At 41.3% G+C, this 17,181-nt stretch overlaps 2 protein-coding genes across 4 annotated transcripts in view; both read left to right on the top strand.

Moving 5' to 3' along the window:
* The first annotated feature begins 8,521 nt into the window (after positions 1-8,521).
* Positions 8,522-12,126, top strand: ticam1 (toll-like receptor adaptor molecule 1). The gene is made up of 2 exons (XM_005920451.3): positions 8,522-8,622; positions 9,078-12,126. The coding sequence occupies exon 2, from the start codon at positions 9,209-9,211 to the stop codon at positions 10,859-10,861; it is 1,653 nt and encodes a 550-aa protein (XP_005920513.1). The 5' UTR covers positions 8,522-8,622; positions 9,078-9,208; the 3' UTR covers positions 10,862-12,126.
* Positions 12,127-12,293: 167 nt separating this feature from the next.
* The window catches only part of camsap2b (calmodulin regulated spectrin-associated protein family, member 2b), a 33,846-nt gene continuing 28,958 nt past the window's right edge, over positions 12,294-17,181 (top strand). For all 3 annotated transcript variants that reach the window (XM_005920454.3, XM_005920455.3, XM_005920452.3), the window contains exon 1: positions 12,294-14,092. In XM_005920454.3, the coding sequence (XP_005920516.1) occupies positions 13,954-14,092 (139 nt within the window). In that variant the 5' untranslated portion in view covers positions 12,294-13,953. The remainder of the gene's footprint in view (positions 14,093-17,181) is intronic.

Raw genomic sequence — 17,181 nt, 5'->3', positions numbered from 1 at the left:
CATCTGCTATAAAAGCAGAGCATCCGCAGGGTTTGGAGACGGACAAAAGTGACATGGTGGATTGGGCATGGGCTTTTGGATGGGCAGCCATTCTAGCACCAAGTGCAGCCAGATTGGGTCCATTTATTCTTTTAGTTTTCTTCATTGCCGATACAAAGCAAGTTTTCATTCCTCTCCTCTTCACCATGTTCTTATTCTTTCACTTCCTTTCTCCCCTGCTTTGGGTGGGTGACTTTAATAACATTTAACAACCTTTTTTCATTGGATAGAATTAGAGCCATCAATTTGACCATCACTATAAACTGGGGGGCGGGGGGATTCTCACACTAAAAAGAGGCTGAACGAAGGGGGGAAAAGAGGAGAAATAGAGGAGGGAAGAAATTAGCTCTCATATAGGCTATATCACAGATTATATAAATGGGGGAATCCCCTCAGCGGAGCTTCCTGTTTCATTTAGAGGTTATAGCGAAGTAGAAAAGAATAGAAGGGGTTAAATTTAGGGGCTAAAATAGTCCCGAATGTGCTGGCATCTTTGGCTAATGAGCATTTAAAGCAGAAAGGCAGATTAATACTTAATACTGAGGAGTGAGCACATTTTCGTGCGCTGCAGCTTGGTGATGCTTTTAGCTGACGGGATGGAGATACTTGTTCTGTAATAAGAAAGTAACGACACCCCACGACCTCACACACTCTCAGGGTTGTGTGAGTTTGACTATGTGAGCAGGTACAAATTTCCCTTTTTTGGGATTAATAAAGTCATCTGAACATGAATCTGGATCCCTCCACCCGTTCCTTCTTCTGACAGTACAGCTGTCATTAAGTTCCCACATGCTGTACTTCAGCATCTATAGTTTTTTTTAAGAGCAATTTCTTTAGATGCGACTTTTCGAACAGCTTAACAAACACATACTGCATCCTGTTTCTGTTCAGAGGACAGTGAGTCTGCTAGCTAAATGGACTATGTGCCAGACTAAGAAAGAAGACAGAACAAATGATTTCCAAAGGTAAGCACTGACGTGTGGTAAACTAATTCTGGTTTAATTCTATATTTCTTTACAGTTTTAATTGGCTGTTGAATGTGTTGCTATAGGTCGGGGGGGGGGATCCATTCTGTGAATATCTTGCAAAACAAAGTGAACCATACTAATTTTGTCTTGCTCGAAGGTTACATGAAAATATGAGGTAGTTAGTGCAGGCTAAACTGGTTACATTTATGGTAATGTACTATGTTGAACTGGTGCAGAGCAGATTGTGTTGTTCATGCTCAATGTTAGATTAAATCAAGGGCAGCAGACAGCAATTTAAATTTAAGATGATGATGCTGATTAGATTCACTCACCGAATTCATCCTTTGTACAAGCTTTAAACTGTACAGGGTTGGATAACCAGCATGATTATGTAACCTCTGCTTATATCGTGTTGAATTTCTTTGGCTAAACAACAGTGACTCTCAGAGCAGCAGCAGCAGCACAGGTCACATATAAGGATGTAATATAATTTCACACAGCTTGAATAGAAATGTAACTTCACTGCAGCTGAGAGTGAATGAATAGTGGCATTGTAAAGCGCTTTGGTTGCCTTGAAAAGCGCTATATAAATCCAATCCATTATTAATTCATTATTATTGCAGCTCAATATAAAAAATTATTGTGACATATTTCTAAGTGACCCTGTCATAAGGCCTTTACACAACTGATGCATAAAAATGTGTTTTGGACTCACTTATTCATAATACAGCCTGATTTCGCTGGATGATTTTTTTGTGGCATTTAGCTCAATTTATAGGATCAGAATAAATAGAGCTGACCAGTCAGATCACTGTATTTGGCAGCAAGTGACCTACTAGTGCAAAACATACACTAGTACTGAATATACAATGATACTTACCTCTGACATACAGCTAGACACTGCTTGGTGTCAATCGGCTGTCTGAAATTATTTCTCTGCCTCCTCAGATGTGGTCCCAACTCTGCCAACAAGAGCTCAAACTGCTGGACTGACATCCTAAAATATGTACGAAACTGCCTTCTATTTTGAATTATATGAATCTGTTTTGTATTTTTCTTGTTTAGAAACTAGCTCGTCATGGTTTGATGTTAAGTTCGTTTTTTCACATTTCATTACACAGGAAGTTCAGATCTCATGTTGCTTTTTCACAGCATGCTTTTTGTGTAAAGGCCTTCAGGGTTATCCTAGCTGCCAAATCCTACTTTATCCCCCAATTAGAGCTCATAGCTAGTTCTTTTTAAATTTCTTTTAACGCAAGCATGAAAGTATTAAAAAATGTTGACTTCCTACACCAATAAGAAGTAACAGAGAATTTGAAGCAGTGACTACTTTGTAGCTAATTGTCACTGTCAACCAGTAGTTTGGAAGCTTGTTCCCGCCACAAAAATCAAATTTTCAAGTTAGTATCTCTAAGTCTTACTCATTTAGAAACAACATGTAATTTCAAGATGCTTATTTTTTGTTTTTTGTGTTTGTTTTTTTGTTTGAAATTATGTAAGCTAGATACATAACTCGAGTGGTTATCTTGAAATTTTAAGTTATAAAAAGTTACAAATTATTGAGGAACAGCAGTAGAATTACAATATGGACTGATTCTACCGCTGCATTATCATATAATAATATTATTATATATTTACTTTGTTTACTATAACTAGATTAAGAGATTGAAAACAGCTAAGCTATAGTCAGGCAGAAGCTAGCTTAGCTTAGCTGAGAGTAGAGAAAATATTTAGACTTGCTCATTCTCATAGGTGTGTAATTCATAAATAAATATATATGCTTGTTTATTTTATATATAACTTATGAACTGAAAAAAACAAAAAGTTATGGTTATTTGGTTGTTCTATCATTTTCTTTCTTTAACCCTTTAAAACCTGTTGGAGCAGCATGCTCTGTTTTGCGTAACTATTTTTAAATCCCTGTAGAACCGGTGTTCTGAGAAACCATCCTACTCTGACAAAATGTCCTACCCGTATTAAAATTTGACAGTGACTTGCGACTAAACCTAACCCTGCCCCTAACCATAACCATAACCTTAAGAAATATTCCGGATAGGTGAGAGAAAAAGAAGTTAATTCGGGGTTGGTGTTGTGCGCATGCACCGAGTCTGCGCAGAACCATTGGATAGGATGTTATTTCAGGTAGGATGGATTCCCAGAAGTACACTAGTGCAATAATTTCTTTTGCTTAAGAAACTGCAGGAGTTGTACTAACATCTTATGCCATCAGCTTATCCTAAGTCACGGTTTCCTTCCATGCATAAAAAGCACTTGCAGCAACAAAAGCATAATATTCCAGAAACATGCTTTGCCATCCGATCAGCTGTTCATAACACTTCCTATGTTGGAACAGACCTCAGCATGTCCGCCATTACCTGCCCGAAACCGGAAGTGACGTCATTTCGCAAAGAATGTAGTTTTTGTTTTGTTTTTTTACCTTTGGCAGCTTATATGCCTATACTGGTGTTTTTAAAAGTCATGTTTGACTTCATGCTTTTCTGAATAGTTTCTGGGATGCTTAGAACTCAAATTGCACTGCTGGAAATAGTTTCTTTTTATGCACATGCTTTTTTTTTTCACAAATTTGCATTACAATATTTATTTTTGTTTTTCCTGCAGTATATAAAAATTGGTGTATCTCAAAAATAAAACTATGAAGACACTCAAAATACATTTCCTGTTGTTGGAAACTATTTTGTGCAACTTTTTTGTATTTACAGTTTTGAGGGATAAACCTCTGAAATTTCTCTAACTAACTCTTTTTTTTGTAGTTTATTGCACTTTTTTGCAATTTATGTAGTTATTATGCACTTAATGCATACATATTATTAACATTTGGGCTATAACGGTTGTATTGATGTATAACAACTTGAAATGCTCCCAAAAATGGCACTACAGCATGTAAAAATACAAAGATAAGCTCCGGTGGACTTGGTTTTATGGTAGGTCTTAAAGGGTTAAGTTATCTGCTAACTTAAGCAAAGCTAAACAGCTCCAGTTTGTGGCCTCAAATCTAAGTGACAAACATGAATGTTCTAATCTTCCTACTAACATTAAGCAATAAAACCTAAGTATCAAACTGTTCCTAATTAATTATCTTCAATTTTATATACTAAGAGGAAATATTACATCACCTTAACCGTATCTTATATCGGTGAAACGCTCCAGCAAGCAAAAATAAACAAAATCGGGGATTCTTTTAAAAGTATTCTCCGTGTCAGGACAATTTTTTTTAGGAGAAATAAAAGTGGTACTAATTTAAAAGCTGTATGTAAATTGCTTGTGCAGAGTAACAGGCTGTTAAACTGAGCGGATTATACATGCAACCTGAATTTCTGCACATTCTGCTCTTTATGGTTATCATGGCACTATGGACATGTTAGTCTGGACAGTGAACTGGAACAAATCATATTCATACATTTAGCATATTAATGAAGCTAAATATCAAACGTTCTCTCCCCTCTGTTGCAAATGCAAGCACGCCTGATTTATTGTGGATGTGCTTTTTTTTGTGCAAGGCAGGAGAGTTAGCTAATTCCTTTGGGGCGAGTGCCCTTCCTGTCACACTGATCAAAGACTTTCTTTTGATATGAGCATAAACTGCTCCATGCCGCATCACCGTCAATGTCTGTGCATGCGTGTGAGTTTGTGCGCGTGCGCTTGCACGAGTGAATGTCTGCGTGTTGTGTGCGCATGAGGTAAGGTGGGAGCTCTGTGTGTTCGTATCCATCCCCCCATCACCAGAGGCTGTATTATGCATTGTTGTTGGCATGGCCTACATGCTCATCCAAGCATGGTCCAGTGTGGTACAGTACACACATCTTCCCATCCCCGCTGCACTCCCTTGTCGTGTCCGCAGGCCCGCTTCATTTACTTTTGCTCCTGAATTAATGCTGGTTAACTGTCACATTAGCTCAGATCTGTTGGCTCACTTTGTCAACAGCATAAACTAGCCTCAGTATGTGATAGTTTATTTTTGCCTTGATACACAGAACACGCCTGAATGTGTGTAGGCTACCTAAAGCTGCACCCATCCATCCATAACCTTTATCTTAATCTGAACAAAATAAACTGTTGCGTAAGCTTTTAAAGCTGTATGCTGCTTTAAACAAAAATTGCAGAAAAATGCAAAACTTTCCCTCAGAGTGGAGCACTGGCCGTAACGCAGGTGTTTCTTTTAGTGTTCCAGTGGAGGCCAAAAACAGTGGGTGGGCAGTTGTGGGGTGCTTGTTTGAATGAGTGCATGGCTTTGTATGCGCACGTCTTCTCATGTACATGTGTGCGGAGAATATATTTGCTCGCCAGGAGCAAGTGTGTTAAATTCTCTTAGCATGTGTGACGAATCAGGTGGCTGGGAAAAAGAGCCGTGCATTGCGCGGCCTCTCCTCTGTCTCTCACAAACTGAATTCTAAAGAGCCTATCGATCAGTCAGGGTCTCACTTTGTCTTTCGCTAGGCACCTATCTCGCTATCTTATCTGTCGTCTACTTCCTGCTCATTTTGAATGGCCCGTGTGAGAGATGCAGCAGTGGATGAGACATAAAAAATAGAGGCACCCCCACCAACCCCTCCAACTTGCTCCATACACACTCATATGTCTTTCATCCTAATCTTTAGTCTCTGTCCAAGGAAGGGCCCCCTTTTCACTTGTCTGCCCTAAAGCCTCTTATATGTGACCCCTCTGTGTGTCCCCCGGGGCCTCTCTCTCTCCCACGGCCAGAAAACACGCTCACAAACACGTAGACATACACATGTTTGCATTTCAGCTTTGATAAAGGGAGAGTTGCATGTGTGGCAAACCACGTCATGTTTCCTGTGCGATGTCGGGATTTGCAGAACTGACACAGTCTCTTACTACATGATTTTGCCTGCAGGTGAAGGCAAATTTACTGGCAGGCTGACTAACACAGCTGCTGGGAGAGCGTGTCTCTCGTTAGAAGAATTGTCCTCAATAAAGATGGACGTTTGGCAGTGTGTTACGTAACAGACTGAGGATGATCCCGAGGCTGTGTGTGTGTGTGTGTGTGTGTGTGTGTGTAGCAAACCTTGCGTGCAAATCTTATACAAGGGCATTTAATGGTGTGTGAGAGTTCATAAGAAAATATATATATAACATATGTGTGAAAAGGATCCTAAGGGCGTCCAGCTTTTTTTAATACTTTCTTCAGATTCTTTCTGTGACATTAAAAACACTATGGCTACCTTTTTCCCCCTCAGTATCCTAAAAAATGTGAATTAACAGTATTTAATTCAAGGTTTTACATTTTCTATTAATTACATACCTCAGTTAAAACCTCAATTGCACCTGAAACCGGAAAAGATTTGTTTAAGTGTCACAAAATGTTCCATATTTCACCTTTTCTAAATTTCAGCATAAAGAACACATATTTGTTAATTATTATTGTTAACCTTAAATCAAGTCACAACTCCAAGAGTCACGTATGCTGCTAACTATACACTAGATGATTTTATAGCACGTACAGTGTACACTGACTTGTCTCTGACGTATAAAGATGGGTTCTGAAAGGCAGTCTCAGTTGTGCGCACTTCCAGCTAAAATCATCATATTCATGAGCTCTGTGGACAACAAATCCCTCACTGAATCTTTCATTTATTAACTCTATTACAGAGTCTCTTTTGTCTCTTCATGGCAAAGCTGGTAATGTACACAGAAGCAACAAAGCTGTTAACAAGTCTGACGGATTGACATTAGTCAACTAAACCACTTTCTGATGCTGTATTTGCATCACGGTACGCACAATACGCGGGTTGCTTAAATATTTATCTGCTCTCCTTCATGTTTAAGTAAGAACTTTGGGGCATTTTCTTTATAAAGCTCCACCTCCCCTGTCTGCTGGTGTTACACTATATTCTGTGTGACCTGTCAGTTTATGTAGCCTGATTAAAACTTTAAAATGGCTCAGTTTTGATTCTAAACATGATTCAGAATCAGGAAAATGTTACAGAAACCATCTTGTGTTGCATAATCAATACAATTGAGTCTCACTGATTCTTTTGTCATTTATTAGTATCTTTGGGCTTTTTCATGTAGACATGTTCGAGACAACCTTGTAAAGTTCAAAGTGAGCATCAGAATGAGGCAGAGATGTGATTTGAGTGACTTTGACAGTAGCATGGATATTGGTACTAGATTGGCTGCTGTGAGTATTTCTGAAATCACTGATGTAATGAGACTGTCCCGCACAACCATCTCTATGGTTTGCAGAGAATGGTCCAAACAAGAGAAGATATCCAGTGAAATTCTTTGTGTGAAAATGTCTTGTTGATGGCAAAGATCACAGGAGAAAGGAAAAACTATTTTAAGCTGAGAGGAAAGCAGCAGGAACGCAAATTTGTTAGAGCCAAGCTATGCAGATGAACACACAACTGGTGAAACCTTGAAGCAGACTGGGCCACAGCAGCAGAAGACCACACTGAGAACAGGAAACTGAGGTCACGCTTCACATGGGCTCAGCAAAGTTGGACACTAGAAAACTGGAAAACCATTGCCTGGTCTGATGGGTCTCGACTTCAACATTTAGATGGTAGGTTCTGAACTTGCTGTAAACAACACGAAAACATGGATCCATCCTGTCTTGATTAATGTGGTGACGGTGTAATGGTGTGGGAGCATCTTTTAAACACCACAGTCTGACTGTTCTTGCTAACCATGTCCATCCTTTTATGACTGCAGTGTACCCATTTTCCGATGGCTTCTTCTCAAACTGGTTTCAGCGAGTTCACTGTACTCAAAAGGCCTCCACAGTAACCACACTTCAGTCCTGCGGTGGATCTCTGAAGAATAAAGGTTGTTCTTAAGGCAAAAGAGGGCCCAACCCAATACTAGCAAGGTGTACCTAATAAAGTGGCCAGTGAGTGTAGATTAAATGTACCATTCTTATGGTTTCTTGATTTTGGTTTTCTTGGCTTGCTGTCAGTTGCGCGCGCGTGTGTGTGTGTGCTATGTGTCTTATTCCATAAAGAAACTGAAATTCCAGCCTTGAGATATTTAAGGAAGGCATAAAAACCACACTTCCTATAGAGTCACATTAATCCTTCAGAAATGGTTACGTGCAGTAAACATATCACATACCGCTCTCTGCACTCAGAACAGAGAGGCTCTGTGTCTGCGCTGCATTGAAGGACTTGATCTTGGTTTTCAGTGTGCCTGGTGTGACCCCACCCCTGGTAAATACAGGGTTGGAGGTTTCCTCTGAGGATAAAAATACACTTGCCTCTCAGCCGAGAGGGGAAAATGCCAGAATTCCTCCTCTCTTGTACGCCCATTGTGCTCAAGACTTCCACACTTCCCCGCAAGAAGAGATCTTTTTTTCTTTGTCTTCTTGGCAGATGCAAACTGTATGAAAAAGTTACCATACTATATGAAAATACATGTTAAAGTGTTAAATGTTTACATTATAAATAGAGTCTCTTAAGGACGGTACAGCTCTGTAATATGGAGAACCCACAGGAGAGCCGTAGTCTCAGTTGGGATTGAGGCTTCTTCCTGCTTCAGTCTTTTGTCCCTCTTGAGCTCCTGTACTTCGCAAGCTGTGACATCATCAGTATGTCCTCCAAAATTACTTCAGGCTGGCAGAGGCCTACAACTTCAGCAGGTACGTTCACTGGAAAAGTTTAGTGTAGAAGTTTGAGGAGACTTATTGAGGCTAGGGTTATTCTGAGGAATCATCGGTCTCTCAGAGCCTTGTTTTTGGATTTTAAGATAAAAAAGTTTCTATCTGAAAACTTAACTGAAGCAGAAAAGCACTCTTTGGGACTTCCTTATTCTGAGCTAGAAACACACACATAGCTCAGTCATAGCTTTTGGAACATGATGCTGGTCCTGATTTCCGTTGTTTTAGTCCAAAATGATCAGATGAAAGTTTATTTTACCGCTACAGAACATAATCCAAAGAGGAATAATGAAAGATCACAAGAGGGAGACAAAATGCTAAGCTTGATGTATTAAAATTCATTGAAGTTACTTTTTGAATACAGTTGAAGCACATCATGTTGTGACCACGTGTTAGCTCTGTGATTTCTGACACGTTTTCTTTTTTTATGCCTAAAGAAAGAGGAACATACAGGAAACGGCACTTCTTCAGCAACTCAAGTCCCTGAAGAACTGAGAATGGTTATGCTCGACAGTCACATGTGATCCCATCGACTTTGTTACACGCTGGCTCACAGGTGAAGTTGAAAATGAGTCTCGAGAGCCGAGCCAACCATGGGACAGGACTGAGGGATGTCTTTGACCTTCTTGTTAAGACACCTTCAGAACGACTCCTTAGTCTGACATTCCAGTTGGGTGACTCTCCTGAAGATAAAATCATACACGCCTTGTGTCTCATCGTCCTCCACAAGGAGGTGGAAGCTCTCGACAAACTCCAGATGTTGACGGACAGCTCCCTCGCTAAGCATGTGGCCGAGAAGTGTCAGATGAGAGGAGGCAATTTGGAAGATTTTGGATCCCATTGCGGTCTTTTTGAAGCCTTAACGGGAGAATCGTTGGCAGAGCTGGCTCATGTTTTTAAAGTTTTGACAGAGCAGAGGCTGTGTGATCCACTGCTGAGAAATCTGGCATACAAGCGAGCTCTTTCTAGTGACTGCGTAAAAACAAGAAATGGTAATGACCTGGAACTATACAACTATAAATTCCTGGAGGAAGCTAAAAATGTCTGTGGGCCTGAGTGTGCAGAGTGGATGTCCCCCTCCAGTGATCAGAAGGCAGAGCCTGACTCCAATCTTCTCAGTAGCGTGGAAAAATCTCAGGTTTCATCAGCTTCATCTCTTCCCAGCCCCCTCAGTGCAAATCTCCCCTCAATGCCCTCTTACCCTACTCATCTGGAGATAAGTATGCCCTCAACAATCTTGTTTCAAGCACACAGAACCTCTCCAGGGAACCCAGGAAACCCCAAATCGAATCCTCCCGTCCTCAGCGTTAAAGAAAACAGAGCCCAAAATGTGACCGAGCCACCTCAGTCATCTGAAGCTCAGCCTAAGACCACTGGATCTCCTCCATTTGACCCAAAACAAGACTCAAGTAAGTATGGCGCAGCAGCAGCAGCATCACTAGTGAGCAATGAGAGTGACACGAAATCAGACAATCAAACAAAAACGCCAAGTCCTAAACTACCGAAGACGAGTGTTCCTGGAGAAATACATGAAAGCAAAGCTGTGGAAGAAGAGGAAGAAGAAATGTTTTATGCATTTGTTATCTTGCATGCACCGGAAGATTCAGATATGGCCGAAAGCATAAAGGAGAAAATAGAAGCAGTCATTGGTGGTGAATTTGAAGGTGCGACTTTCTCTGACTTTTCCATCGCCGGAAAGACCACTATAAAGAGCATGGAGGACGCCATCAACAACTCAGCCTTCACCCTGCTGCTGCTTACCCGCAACTTCAACACTTGCATGCTGGATCTAAAGGCGAACGCTGCCCTCGTCAACTCTATAAACAAGGCACATAAGTACAACACTGTGATCCCTCTGCTGCCACGAGAGAACTGCATGCCCAAACAGGATATGCCTATGGTGCTGCAGGGAGTGAATCCACTTGAAGAGAGAAAGAACTTTGAGAAAAAGATCCAAAAGTCATTGTTGCCTGCAAAAATTAAAAAACAGAGATGGATCTGGAAACAGGAGAAAGCTCAGAAACAGACAATGAAGCATTTAAATAAAATAAGCAATCTGACAATCTCAGTAGAACCAAACCTTCGACCAGGGCCCCCGACGGCTGCGTGGCACCCACAGCCAAACATTCATATTGAAAATGCTAACTACATTATGATTGGTAACGACTCTCGAATGAATGTGGATTTGGGTGGAAATGCAAACAGGGAGGATTCCAATTAAACAAAGGGGGAGCAGTGAAGCTGGACATTTTATGGCACGTGTTGCATCAGTTTATATGCTGAGAATGAAAGAAGTATTCATGTTTTTCCTGAACACTAAAGTGTTAAAGCTGTAACGACCACTATGAGGAATTTATTTGCTGTAGTTTACGTCAGTGCAATCAAACCTGTCAGCGAAAGAAATCCCAATAGAGCAGCAAAAGAGCCATTAAGTACATGAAAACAGTGTAGTAGTGATAAAGTATGCTGAACAGAGCAGGGCCATTTTATGGTATAATTGGCATAGGAGTGCCATCTACTGACTAATAAGAGAGGCTTCCTTTTTAACCTCTTCAGCTGTATGAGCTCTTTGCAGACACTAGGGTGCAGCACTCTTACACACTTCTCATCCATTCCCATGACTGCAGTCATCTCGCATAGTCACTGTCCAAAAAGTAATTTTAATATAATTTCCATATTCATCTCAAGTGCTGATTTGAGTATGGCCAAATGTAATCAGTTCAATTCAATTCAGTTTTACTTATATAGCGCCAAAACACAACAACAGCCGCCTCGAGTTGCTTTATACAGTAAGGTAAAGACCCTACAATAACAGAGAGAAAACCCCAACAATCAGACGACCCCCTCTGAGCAAGCACTTGGTGACTGCGAGAAGAAAAAGCAGAACCAGGCTCAGGGAAGGGCAGCCACCTGCAGGACTGGTTGGTGGGGAGGGGAGGAAATTGCTGTGTAAACTTTGGAACAGATGTGTAACATTTGGATGATGATTAAGTTGAAATGAAGGGGGGGAAATGCAACAAGAAGCAACTTGTTGACAAACGGTGATTGGTTGGAAAGATGATTTTAAAGAACTTGCTGATCGGGTCATATTCATGTCAAAACAAACTACCAGGGAAAACTTTTAAAACCTTTCAAAAGAAACGTACATTTCCAGATGTCTTTTTAGTTCTGCTGATTCTTCTTCTTCTTCTTCTTCTTCTTCTTCTTCTTCTTTTTATATAGATTTACTGTTAGTGTCATTGATATTTCATTTAAGTTCTCCTTGTGTGTCACATTTTCTGATGTAATATCAAAGGGTTTACTGATGGTGATGATGATGATGTCTTTGTCAAACACATTTGTGCTTTGTTTCATGGTACTTTTGTCTTCTGTGACTGATCCTCAGTCTCAGTTGCTAAGAAAGCATCTCAAGTTGTTATGACCTGAACTTCTGTCATGTAAGAATTTTAGTCCGTAAGCTTTGGACCACTGACATACTTCAGAAGGTTATGAGAAACATTTGCTTTTTGCACTTTATTGTGATATAAATTTATTTTAAATAAATTGAAGATAATGATAGTTCTGACATCATTTCCACACAGTCAAAATCAAAATGTTGATTATTAGCATGTGAGTTGTGTCGCATCACGTATATTCACCGGGCACTGAAATCTAATGCAGCATTTCTGCTATTAATTCTATTTATATGTTCTCTATTTTCAGTTTTCAAACAAAATGTTGAAAAGCTGATAATTCTTCTTGGCGTTTATTATGAGGCAGCAGACGTTGGTGGTGGTGTACTGGGACTGTCTTTTTTCTTCTGTACAATATTGTCAAAGTTATGAGCATCCTGTCTCAGAGTGATGCTGAAAAACCCACATTTCCTCCAGGCTGGATTATTGTAATTTATTATTACTGTGAGGTCCCAACAACAATCATCCAGCTGGTTTCAAATGTAAGTAAGAGTGCTGACAGAAACTAGAAAGAGAGATCGTATGCTTTTCATGTTAGGATCTCTCTTTCTGCCTTTGTAATATCCAGAGGTAGCTTTGAAGTCCCTCTCCTCACATACAGAGTCCTGAATGGTCTGAAGGTCACATATCTTAAAGATGTCATTCTATCACGTAAGTCTAATAGAGCACTTTGCTTTCAGACTGTGGGCTTACCTGTGGTTCCTCGAGTTTCTAAAAGTAGAATGGGAGGCAAAGACTTAAGCTTTCAGGCTGCCATGGAACCAGCTCCCAGTTTGGACCTGAGGCTCTGTATGTTGCCCGAGAATACTTGGGTATGTGGACTGGTGAAGCAACAGATCAATCCACTGACCTTTCAATTGTTAGATGACCCAATCTACCCACTGAGCCAACTGAGAAGAAGCCCAGAGCCTTCTTCTGATTCTAAATTTTCTTCCACATCACATTGTCAGGTTTCTGTGTACATTTTGTAAGGATGCCAACAGTATGTAACATGATACTATGTCTGTAGCGACAGACGGTCGTACTATAACATCACACTGTGGGAGACTGTGCGCACCACTGATTGAATATTTTAAGCACATTTTTGAGGTGGGATGCTAATAATTCTGTCCTCATCTCCTAACACTTCAGTGAACTGCGGATCGCCTCACAGCATTAGGAGAACATGTTGAACTAGCTGGAAGTGTATTTCTCCTTGGAAACAACATCTGGGATTTAGTTAACTCCACCTTGGTTTATATTACACTGTGGCGACTCCTGTCAGGACTGAGCAGACTGGGTGGGTGGATCGCGCGTGCGCAGTGCGCTCCATCCTCCGATCAGTGCGGCAGGAAAAGCGCAGGGGAGACGCCGCCGAGATACAGAGGGTGAGAAAACAGTTAGGAAAGGGGGAAAAAGAAGAAGAAGGAGAGCGGCATGAACACCAACAGCCAACTCGGTGTGACCGGGGAAGTGCCCCGTGGTGCCGGGCTCTAGCGCTCCTCCCGTGCCACACAGCTGCTCCGTTATGTCGGGAGACCGGAGGATAGTAATGTCAGGGAATGGAGGAAATCTTCAGAAATCCTGCCACTAAACTGCGCCGTGCTGCCAGGGTTTAAGGCTATCACGGAAACGTAACGCTGAGGATGGAGCTCATATGAACCGAGGGGCGCCGTTTCATTTCCAACTCGTCGTGCTCTCAGAAACCAGGCCAAAGTTGTTGGGTTTTTTCCCCCTTTGATTCTTTTCGGTTTTTTTGGGAGAAGGAAATTTTGGTGCATTGAATTCCTCTGGACGGGATGTTATCCGCAGTCAGGAGGAACTCCTGCAGACTGAGCCTCCAGCAGCAGCAGTAAAGCAGCGGGTCCCTCACAGTGAAACAATGGGAGATGCGACAGATGACAGAGGGATGAGACGGACCTTCATCGTCCCTGCCATCAAGAGCTTCGATCACTACGACTTCACCAGGGCCAAGATATCATGCAGCCTGACGTGGCTGGTGGCCAAGGCTTTCGGCTCGGGTAGGTGGTGCCTCGCTCCTCCTTTCCCTTTTTTTAAATTTATTTTTTGGACGAGAATAGTGGAAAACGCTGTTAAGATAATTATCTAACATGTGTAATAATAAGGCCTGCTGTCGTGTCGGACCAGAGGGTGTGCAAGTGAGACTGTTTTGTAAACAGCATCCTGTAATCAGACTCTCACTGTGACAGACAAACACAATTAAACCTCGTTATTAGGGCAAGAAATCTTCCCATTATTTCCCATTCAAAGTCCTATTTAACCGCACACTAACCTGGAGTCTATATGAAGGCTTAAACTAGCTGGAGCCCATAATAATGTCTCTCCTGGTTACATTAGGCTGGGTTTCTAAAGTCAGTCCATATGTCATATCAGCCTCACTGTATCCCTCCACTATTGGTTCAGGATTATTGGTTTAACCTTTTGCTGACCTGCTGCTAATTATTCCCAATAGCAGAAGTCAGGTTGGACAGATCGGATCAGCTTCTGCTCATAACTTCAGTTTAGGACTGTAACTTGTTGGTATAATAAGAGAATAATAGTTTGGTCTTAAAAGAAAAAAAATCAAAATACTCCCCGGAAGAATGGATTATAAATAAAATGCACACGTGCATTTATTCACATGCATAAAATATGATCATTGAAGTAATCAGTGGGCTGAACCATGCACAGACTCTTCTGCTTTGGCTAATTGTGTTTTTAATCATGGCAAACTTGCTTTTCTCTACATCAGGCCATCTGATAAATGTTGACTAATGATTATTAAACCCAAAGGTTGTGCCGAAACTTTAATTTTATCATTACATAAAGTGAAGAAAAATGGCAAAGAACCCATAAACACATGAGTTTCATCACATTTACTTAGTGGAAAAAACATTTAAATGATTACAATGAATTTTTTTCATATCTCCTCCTGAAATGATTCTCTGTGTCTAACAGCTGCTTAGAGCTCACAGGTTCCAGGCAGCCCAGTGTTAGCTGTAGCTTCTTCTGTCATGGTGGTGTTTTCATGTGGATCTCTGTCTGTATATGTGACAGCATGTGTGTGTACCTCAGCGTTAGCCTGTCTCTTGTACTCTGTGAAACATCTCGGCCTCATAAAGATGGAGCAATTCCAGCATCGTCTGAGCCCAGAGGTTCATCCAGCTGTTAATGAAGTCTTTAAACATCTGCGTGGACACTACACAGACAGACAATGAGGCAGACCTCATTGATCTTACAGCGTTTACCAATGTGAGCACTACGTTACTTTTCTTCAGCCTCAGGAGCAATGACATGGTGGAGAGACATGCAGGATAGTAGCGTGTGAGAAGGCCAAGCTTGGTTGTGCAGGACCCTGCGGCTGTTGCAGCATGCTGCTGCTGCCACTTTGGTGGGGGGTTTTTTCTCCCTCCGTGCCTCCGGTGACACAGTTTCAGCTCCCAGCACCGGCGAGAACTGTGGCCCAATTCATAACCGGTCCTCAGAGTCCTGTTTGGCCTAGATAGGAAGCATGAGCTATGGCTTGAGTCCGGTGGTGCTCAGTGGGAACAGCTCTGTGCCCATCAGTTTAAAGTTTGTGCCCCAACTTCAGAGAAATGGATCTGCATGCCATATATGTGTCTATATATATACAACCCTGAAAATCTATCCTTTTTAAAGCTGCAGACTGATATCACATGAGCTGAAAAGATCAGCAACAGAGTTTGTGAGTTTTTCAGCAGCACGGCCACAGTGCTAACTATTAATAGAATAGAGTATTCAAGGATGTTCTGGATAACGAGAAGCACAGAGTTTGGTTCTCTAGGTGCTCGTGTACTTGGTTGTTACTGGCCTTTAGTTGACCTTATTTTAGGTGCTCCAGTGTAAATGCGCTCCCCAGCTACTACATCAGAAACTTGATGATATCTGACGTGTAACGAGCGGAGTTGTTGAGACCATAGATGTTGAGACTTGTTGAGACTTACATCCACCAGATTGACAGGAACATAACGTGAGTGTTCTTGGTGCTCCATGTCTGGTAGCTTATGCATTCACCAACAGTTTTCAAACAAGATGTCAGTGTTGTTTTCACACAAATGACCAAAGAAGTCTTTAAAGGTTTAAAGGGAGCACTAATAATCAAGATGAGCACTAAACTAGACCCAGTAAAACTAATATGTATTCTATTTAAACGTAGAGCTCTAAGCCAGCAGATATAAACGCTGCTGAGCGGTAATCCCAAAGGTCTCCAGGGGAACAGTCTTCTCCATGTGGACTTCCTGTGGCAGCTACTTCCTGTCTGTTTCCTCTTTGATGGCCAACACAAAGGAGAGAGTTTTTACTTGACCAGGCAAATTTTCATGAACTCTACAAAAGCGGGGCTCTTCGTCCTAGCCTGCTCTAGCTCCTTGTTTAATTGTTTTATTGACCTTTAAGTGTAAAAGGTCATGTGATTTCTTTAGGACTTTAAAGTGACACAGAAAGCATTATTGAACGCTGAGGCTGGATGCAGGAGGGCTTGTTATGGAGCCGTTTAACATCTGCCTGTTGCTTTAAATATCTCTTTTCATCACCCGCTGTCGAAGCACAGGGAGGCTTGTGCTAACCACAGCCACTGGAAAACTGCTGAGGTTTGATCACAAGCCTAATAGAGTTTTTTTTTCCCCTGCACTGAGCTTTACATATTAGATTTTTTTAAAAAAAAGTTGTTTGGTAAAGCTTTTTCTTCCACACTGTTTTTCTTGTTTCGAAGAGGAAAGCTGTACCTTTAAGATGGATTCCTTCAGTGTCCTTTGTTTTCCTCAGGGTGATTCAGACGCAGGCAGAGAGGAAATGACCCTACACACCAGGAATACACGCGTATTGAAGCACACAGTCTTTTAAAAGTGTGTCACACACATTCTTATACAGGCGTCTTGTCTGAAAGTCATGCCTGTGGGATGGAAGTTCATATGCGCAGTATGTATGTCATTCAGTGATAGATTAATGACTAGTTCAGCTGTGAGTCACAACCTGTGGTTAACAACAGCATAGTAGGATGAAAAGGATCCGGAGTGAGCGACTTCTAGAAGCTGGTTTGTGTGTGTCTGTTTCTGTTTGGCTATTTTCTTCAAATCAGATTTACAGGATG

The sequence above is a fragment of the Haplochromis burtoni genome, unplaced genomic scaffold, assembly GCF_018398535.1.
Source record: "Haplochromis burtoni strain Fernald_Lab_line unplaced genomic scaffold, NCSU_Asbu1 Contig_41, whole genome shotgun sequence".
Lineage (NCBI taxonomy): Eukaryota > Metazoa > Chordata > Actinopteri > Cichliformes > Cichlidae > Haplochromis > Haplochromis burtoni.
Note: the sequence above shows the minus strand (reverse complement) of the source record. Positions and strands in the feature narration are given on the sequence as shown.

Excerpts from the sequence above, each read along its gene's own strand:
- ticam1 (XM_005920451.3), top strand. The coding sequence starts at position 9,209 with ATGAGTCTCGAGAGCCGAGCCAACCATGGGACAGGACTGAGGGATGTC.